Source organism: Epinephelus moara, chromosome 2 (genome assembly GCF_006386435.1).
Source record: "Epinephelus moara isolate mb chromosome 2, YSFRI_EMoa_1.0, whole genome shotgun sequence".
NCBI classification, from domain to species: domain Eukaryota; kingdom Metazoa; phylum Chordata; class Actinopteri; order Perciformes; family Serranidae; genus Epinephelus; species Epinephelus moara.
Genome location: NC_065507.1, coordinates 2390485 through 2399085, shown reverse-complemented (window position 1 = coordinate 2399085; position 8601 = coordinate 2390485). Strand labels below are relative to the sequence as shown.

General features: G+C 44.0%; 1 protein-coding gene across 1 annotated transcript in view; it reads right to left on the bottom strand.

Moving 5' to 3' along the window:
• Nucleotides 1-453: 453 nt before the first annotated feature.
• The window catches only part of timm50 (translocase of inner mitochondrial membrane 50 homolog (S. cerevisiae)), a 54049-nt gene continuing 45901 nt past the window's right edge, over nt 454-8601 (bottom strand). Inside the window, exons 9-11 of the mRNA XM_050065793.1 lie at nt 3843-3999; nt 2182-2288; nt 454-2098 (exon numbers count right to left, since the gene is read on the bottom strand). Of these exons, the coding sequence (XP_049921750.1) occupies nt 2000-2098; nt 2182-2288; nt 3843-3999 (363 nt within the window). The 3' untranslated portion in view covers nt 454-1999. The remainder of the gene's footprint in view (nt 2099-2181; nt 2289-3842; nt 4000-8601) is intronic.

The following is an 8601-nucleotide window of genomic DNA, read 5'->3' as shown; positions in this document are numbered from 1 at the left end:
TCCCCCTGAAAGATTTGGTTGTTTTTCAGCTGAACCTTACAGCTACATGTCACATTAAAGGTAAAAACAAAGTTTTGAAATGATTCATCTTGGTCTGATTTAACATCACAAACACCTCACACTTTAACAGGCGTATGTCGACTTTTTATTTCCACTGTATTTCAATTATTTAACATCTGGTTTGAGTGAAAGAATATTTTAAAATCTGGTTGTTTTCAGGAAGCATCCTAAACGAGGGGAAATTCAGTTTTAGGGAGGAACTGGGGAAAAAAATTCAAAGGTTGTAAACAGTGAAGGAAAAACTGGAGTCAGGAGTAATTAAAACTATATAAGTGGGAATCAATCGAGTTGAGCAGCAGATTCCATTGTTTTATACTTTGATAGGAGGAACGAACTTTGGTCAAAAAAAGGCTGAATTTACGAGAACAAAAAAGCTGCGTTCAAGACCGTTAAATAAGCACTAACAACATGTTGGTTTGTTTCCTTTATTGAGGACGTCAATGGTGAGTTCACATCAGCACGATTCACACAATCTTCAGCAAGCACATGAAGACGAACGGCAGCTGAGCTCTCAGATCCCGTCTCTTTTCAGATGTTTGGAGGGGAGACGACACGACTAACGATCAGAGGATTCATTTATAATTTCCCCAAAAGAATTAAACACGCCCTCGGGGCACTTATGTATGTTGGAACAGTCTGCAGAAGAAGAGGAGGGGGAGAATGTGGACGCGGTCGTGGCCGTGGAAAAGAGGCCAACATTTTCCAACGACAGCTCTGAGTGTATTTATTAGCATCTACTAGCATTTAGCATTGTCATGCTGATCAGTGCGTCACTGTCAGAATTTTATCCCAGGTTGTCTTTGATCGCAACACCGTGACAATGACCAACCTTGAACCTCTCTCACTGTGCAACATAGGACCATAGTTTTAGAGCATCATCATCTTTCATCTGAGAAAAGCAAGCGAGATTCGACTGCCGGAGACAACAAAGATATAAAAAAAAAATGGCGGAGCAGAACAAATCTGTCATATTGGGAAATAATTCTCCGTCCACAGACCTCCATGTCCCCAAAGAATCATCTCTGGATGACTACAAAGCCCATCTGATGTCACCTCAACCCTCTGGAGGCGGTCGAGTGCGGTTTGACTCGACTCTGGCGATGGTCCATTTTAGGCACAAGACTGAATATAGGAAACGCATAACAATGCGACATGGGACGGGATCTGAAACACCAGACTGATCCTTTGACTGATGGAAGAGATCAGACTGCAGCTTTCATTCGTCCTTGCTCTCCACCATCAGCTCAGCTGCCGTTACAGTCGTCATTGTGGCCACAAGCCGAGGTGATCGCCCGTCCACGCCACCACCGCTGGACACCCAGACAGTCGGACATATCGAATAAACTCTTAACAATACTACTTATTGTTTATCTTTATTTCTTATAAACAATATTTCTGATTTAACACCGTCTGCAGCAGCACAGTCTGACACACACAGAGGAATAGAAAATAAAATTAAATACACATTCTGAAGGTACGGGACAGAGCACTGCTGATCTCAGGTCAGATCCTGCGAGCGGCGGGGCCGACCAGAGCTGGAGTGGCGATAGCAGCGCTGATCTCAGAGCAGCCTCCAAACCGCCAACAACAAGAGTTCATCCTGACCTGGATCCTCTGTCTCTTGCCTGTTTGTTTTGAGCCAATCAGCAGCTTGATACGCATCAGGTGACACCAGGATGACCAAAGGGAGGGGGCCGCCGATGCCCCCGCTTCCAACAAGTACAGGAAGTGCTTCTCTCATTGGTGCAGAGGACGGCCAATGTTCAAACACCGCAGACCCGCCCACTGAGACATGATTGGATGCAGGGTCCACTCAGCTACAGTACGCAGGTCCACCCCCACTTCCCTCCCCTCTCACTCTCTGTCCTCTGGCCCCTCCCCTCGACGCAGATGGCGAGCCGGGCTGCGATTGGTGGAAGTGTGAGGGAGGGGGCGGGGCTCACTGCTGTTTGGAGCGCCAGAACCGCGAAGCGATGGAGCCGAGGGAGAGTCCCTGTTTCTTCTGCTGGGAGATTTCGGCCAGACGCTGCTCCTCCTCCTGACGGACAGACGGACAGTCAGATCAGATCAAAGAACATCCAGACAAAACAAACTCAGGGTGTGTTTGATTTCTTCTCCTACCACTGCCAGCTGAGCCTGTCTGCGTTTGAAGGCCTCGATGGGGTCGTCCTCCAGAGCGTAGTTCTCCAACACCGAACGTACGTCATCCACTCCGCTCAGAGCGATGGCTGCCACACAAGAGACACAACTTTAATAAAACACAATAAATTTAATGTTTTTGTTATTTTCATGTGATGAATCTAACAGATGTAAATTATTACGACATCAGTGTATATATCCATGAATCTATTGTCATTTCTCTGGTGATAGTTTTTTTAAACTTATATTCTCTCTGTTTGTAACACAGTGTCACGGTGATCTTGACCTTTGACCACAAAAATACCATCAGTTCATAGTTAAGTCCAAGTTAATGTTTGTGCCAAATTTGAATAAATTCCCTCAAGGTGTTCTTGAGATATCACGCTCACGAGAATGAGACAGACAAGATCACAGTGACCTTGACCTTTGACCACCAAAGTCTAATCAGTTTATTCTTCAGTCCAAGTGTACGTTTGTGTCAAATTTAAGGAAATCCCCTCACAGCTTTCTTGAGATATTGACTTCACAAGTATGAGACAGACAAGGTCACAGTGACCTTGATCTTTGACCACCAAAGTCTAATCAGTTCATCGTTGAATCCAAGTGAATGTTTGTGCCTAATTTGAATAAATTCCTTCAAGGTGTTCTTGAGATGTTGTGTTCACAAGAATGAGAGGGATGCAAGGTCACAGCGACCTTGACCTTTGACCCTTGACCAACAAAATCTAATCAGTTCATTGTTGAGTCCAAGTGAATGTTTGTGCCAAATTGAATAAATTAACCCAGACTGTTCCTGAGATACTGCGTTCACGAGAATGAGAAAGATGCAAGGTCATAGCAACCTTGACCTTTGACTTCAAAAAGCTAATCAGTTTATTCTTCAGTTCAAGTGTACGTTTGTGTCAAATTGAAAGAAATTCCCTCACGGTGTTCTTGAGATATAGAGTTCACAAGAATGAAACAGACAAGATCACAGTGACCTTGACCTTTGACCACCAAAGTCTAATCAGTTCATCGTTGAGTCCAAGTGAATGTTTGTGCCCAATTTGAGGAAATGACGAATGGATGGACGGACGAATGGACAATCCAAAAACATAATACCTCCGACCACGGCTATTGCCAGTGCAGAGGCATAAAAAGTCAAGTTGACATGTGGGTGGCGATAACTTAGTATGTGAACAAATACTGATGTCCAAATCAAGTCCTCGTGCCCCTCCCTATTTAATACCAATACTTTTGTACTTTTACATACGTAAAACTCAGCACATGATGTTTAGTTGTCGTATTTCTACACTGTGGTATCACTGCTCTTTCTTAAGTACAAGATCTGAGTACCTATTCTGGTCTGGTCTAGCTGGTCTGGGTGTTCATCAGCGATGAAAGCGACAAAAGTTCTTTGTGTACCAATGTTCCCGTGTTATTTACTTTACAAAAATGGCTCAAATATTTGGAATATGCACTTATTTGCTTTCTTTCTGAGGCGAGTCAAGAAGATGGATTTCAGTCTCATGTCTGAAACTCACTAAATAAACCTCTCTTGTTTAATCTGTACAAAAAGTAAATTAAATGCAACAACTCCTAAAAAAAAAGGAGAGAAAGGAAGGAGACGATGGAGCCCTGTGAGTCTCTGCTTGGTGTCTTACTCTTGAGGAAGTTGGCGAGGTCGTAGAGCGTCCGGTCATCTGAGTTTCCGTCCCATTTCTTCAGGGCCATGCCGTTGAAGGGCTGCAGGCTGAACGCCTCCCGCTTACAGTCCACCACGATCACCTTACTGGTGTCCCGGTTCAGACACGACACGTCCTGGACAGACAAGAGACACAGAGAGAGAGACAGGTACCAGTGTTTAGAAAAACTTGATGGTGGAGCATTCCTCTTTATTCTGCTGCAGATACAGTCTTCAGAATTCTGATGCTGAAAATCATAGAAAAACTAAATAAAAAGACACTTTGGGTTCTTTGAAACGCAGCTCCAGCTCCTCCTCCTCCTCCTCCTCCTCCACCCAAACATGAGCTGCGTTGACCTTTTTCAGTCCTAATCAAATACGCAACTTTATTATCTCACTGATCCTTAATATTCAAATTAACACACACACATACACCCACACACACACACACACTTTCTCCAGTAGCTCCAGCTGGTGACTATTAGCATGTGTGTGTGTGTGAGACAGATGGAGAGGGACGCTGCTTGTTGTCTCTATCACCACGCTCATCTGGTGCCCAGCCCCCCAAAAACTACTGTGTGTGTGTGTGTGTGTGTGTGTGTACGCGTAAACCCCAGCGGACACATTCGTCCATCCTCCTCACAACCAATGAATAAAAGGCATCTGTCTTCCTCCAGTGTGTGTGTGTGTGTGTGTCAAGTGTCTGCTCACACACAGTTGTATAATAATGATATTTAAGTGCATTCACCCCCGTTTTCACCTCAAATGGTTCGGACCAGTGGGGTCATCAGATCAGTCTCAGGTGGGAGATGTGCAACATTACATTTATATTTCAGATTTGTTTTTAAGACACGCAGGCCGATGAAGGTCTCTAATCTCTGGTTCAGACTTTAAATTGTGTTCATATTTATAACACACTGTGTTTGTATATCTATTAAATCAGTGAAGGTGTTTGTTTTCTGCTGTACTGGAGAATTAGTCTTAGAATTAGACTTCCTAAATGAGATCAACAGAGTTGAGTCCATTTGGGCGATTCATTTGCATGTCAATTAAAACACATTACTGAATGCAACGATTGCATTTTCATGCTGTTAATACAGGACACAATCAATAAAGAAAGGCCTTTACTCTCCTGGAAATGTAATCAGTTTATTGTCTTGTATTTTATTTTATCTTATTCAGGGTCCCCCCAGGATTTTTCCACTCAAATTTAAGACTTTTTAAGACCTTTTTAAGACCACAACCAATGAAATTTAAGACCAACCTCGCACCTATTCTGGCATACATTTATGAAATAATGCAAAAAAAAATCTGTCAGAATAACTAAGAATAACAGCATAACACAGGGACAAATAACAATCACTTATTTTAATAAACAATACAGTGTGTGCGTGCAAAAGTATTACAAATGGAGCATACAGCCATATAAAACTCTGCTGCAATCTCTCAACACTGTAAGAAACAAAGCAACTGTGTGAGGAGTGTGTGTGTGCAGATACATTACACAAAAGAACAATGTCTTAACATATTAGACACAATCATATACAAAACACAATAACTGCAAGGAATGTGTGAGTGTGTGCGTGTGTGTGAGTGAGTGAACGTCTGTGTGTGCATGTATTATAATGGAGCTGGAACAGTGTCAACACTGTATTAACAATCAAAACCATAAAAACAACACAACTACAGTGTGAGAAGTGTGTGCATGCACCTGTGTGTGAATGCATTACACAAAAGAACCATTTCTTCATCAGACACAATCATATATTAAACAGTAACTGTGCAAGGAGTGTGACTTTGTGTGTGTGTGTGTGCGTGTGTATGCATATATCTCTGAGTGTGCCTGTTTGCGGATGTAATAGAGCCTACAGCTTTTGGAGCTCTGCCCTTTTGGCTGCAATCTGTTCATCCAGGTTAATAAGTTCAGCCAAAATATCTTGAGTGGACACGGTCACCAACCCAGTAGCGCAGATGAATGTCCAGCTGTTTAGTTTTTGTACTTTTGTTTAGACTTTCGTCAAGCATGACCACAAATCCAGACGCCTTATTGACCTGCTCGGTCAGTTGTTTGGTGATGAACGGGGCCAGACCAAACTTAGTAATATAGGCAGTCTTGTTGCTCCCACATGTGAAAGTAGCTGCGATCTCTGAGTCGGGAAACATGACTTTGAAGAGCTCGCTTATATTTTCATTTGACGTATACGAGTGGTGGTCCGATATCGTCTTTAGTGTCCACATCACCTCTGCCTTAAGCGTTGGCGTCGAGCCACAAAGAGCTCGTATGTTACCTGGCTGTGTGGGCTCAACTGTTTCCTAGTTGAAACAGTGCATTGGAACGCCACCTCATGTCGGAGATCGATAAAGTCGCAGAAAGAAATCATTTTACAACGCAACGTTCGAGTTAGTTTACTTAGTATACAGTTATGTTGTTGCTGCTGGCAGCCGAGGTGACTGTTGAGGTTAGCGTCGGGTTTGCCGCGCAGAACTGGGATATGGGTGCCTGCCTCCGTGTAGCTGCTGAGCATGCTAAATGTTTAGCACTCTTCATGTGCGACTCCAAGGCCATATGTCCCATTGTGCCGAGCTTGAATTTTTTACGGCACAGGCTGCACTGAGCCTCCCACTCATTCCCTGGTACAGCCTGAACCCAGTCATATTTTGAGTCACTTAGCCACGATGGATTAAATCTGCACTTGCCCATCCCAAAGCTGCTGCGCGAGCGACGACCTCGGTGGGTCAGTGGCTGACTGTGCACGCTCCAACTAGTGCTGTGTTCTAGAAAACTCGGAAATCAGGATTTTCCGACCTCCTAGTTGAAACAGTGCATTGGAACGCCACCTCATGTCGGAGATCGATAAAGTCGCAGAAAGAAATCATTTTACAACGCAACGTTCGAGTCAGTTTACTTAGTATACAGTTATGTTGTTGAGCTGTATCATGCAGATAAGAAAGGGAAAAATTAAGACCTCAAGGCCTTAATTTACGGTAAGTTTACGTAAGTTTGTAAGACCCCGCGGGTACCCTGTTATTACCCAACCACCAGCCCTCCCTGTGGGGACATTTTACTCTCAAGTGTCTTATTTTTCTCTTTTCTTTCAAATTTTTAATGTCAGTAATTCAACATTTTCGTTTTTTTAAACTTCACTTTTTTGTATTTAATAGTGGAGTTTAGTAACCTGGAAATCCAGATGCCCCGCCCCCAGCAAGTTCGAATTTGCACTGCGGGGATCTGGCCCCGACGAGCAGAGCCCACTGAATCGCCTATCGGACCAATCAGATCAGTCTATCTGACAGAGGCGGGCTCTGGGCGGGCGTAACATGATGAAGACAGCGCTGCACCGTAGGAGTCGAAAAGTAAACAGCCAAGATGGCAGCTGCTGAAGGACCACGTCCATTCAATTTAGCTTTGGAAGAAACACTAAGCCAGCCACACTTATCTTTTTCCTTGAGAGAGGAACAGAAGACTGCTCTAGAAGCCTTCGCTTCCAGGAAGGACGTTTTTGCTGTTTTGCCGATGCCATACGGCAAAAGCATAATATATCAGTTAGCCCCACTGGTCGGCAAACAAATGGGGCTTAGTGCAATGAATACGTCACCTTGTTTTTTGCTCTGATTGGCTACTGTGCTATCCAATTGCGTGTGGCGGCATTTAATATGACTAGGTCAACCGCAACAAGTAGCTAAAAGTTGTTAAAAAATAAAAATTATTCTTTATTTTTTGTTTTAGTGGAAATGATCAGTCCAGCCCAAACAAATCAAACCAAACACTGGACTTAGTGTGAACGATACCAATCAGACTGAAGTGTGAAAGCACCTGACTTCAGTCAAAACACACAGATTTTGTCAGTGTGAGCCTGCACACCTGTGTATGTTACAACATAGTGAGGTGGTGTGAGTTAAACATCAGGACACACTGGTGACATATTTTCTAGACACAAGTGTGAAACTTATCAGAGAAGCAGCGACTTCTCTCTCTGATGAAAAATGCCTCTTGTCAAATCTGGTGTTATCGGCAGGAGCCACATTTATTTGTTATTTCAATGGCTGTGTCATTTTATAGATAAATAGGGCTTGTGTGTGTGTGTGTGTGTGTGTGTGTGTGGAGCCACTGGTGAATAATAATGGGTGTCACTTGTCTCCTGAAGTCTTCAGCTCTAGATGTCTACAGTAAACATGAGGTTGACGGGGGAACACACACTCAGGCTCTGTTAAACCTCATGACAGTGAACTCTGCGTGGACAGCAGGCCGGGATAATAAAGACAAAGTTTAAAGGAGGACAGTTAATCCAACTGTTGTGTTTCTTCTCCTGACAGCAGCCAACAAACAATAAGACGTCTGACGCTCAGATGCAGGGCAGCAAACAATAGCTGCATGTTGGTCAGGTTTAGAGGAGGATGAGGAAGGGTCGACGCTGTGGCTCAGGAGGAGTCCATGCTACTGTAGACACACTTTAAGCTGCTGGTGGTTGATACAAGATTTCTGAGAGGATTTCTCCGGTAAACTCCTGTGAGGGATGAGGCAACTGGACGCGGCCCCTCTCATCCTCCAGCTCTTACACTGGCCAGATAAGCCCCATCTCCTCCAAACCCTTTCAGTCCAGTACCTCTGGAACCAGCAGTAAGCCTTCAGACATGGTACCTAGACCCTCAGTCTGTTCAGACAGTCCTCTTAAATGTGGGCGGGGTTGTTGTCACTCACTGCTCCGTCCAGCACTCGCTGTATTTCCTCATCAGCGGTG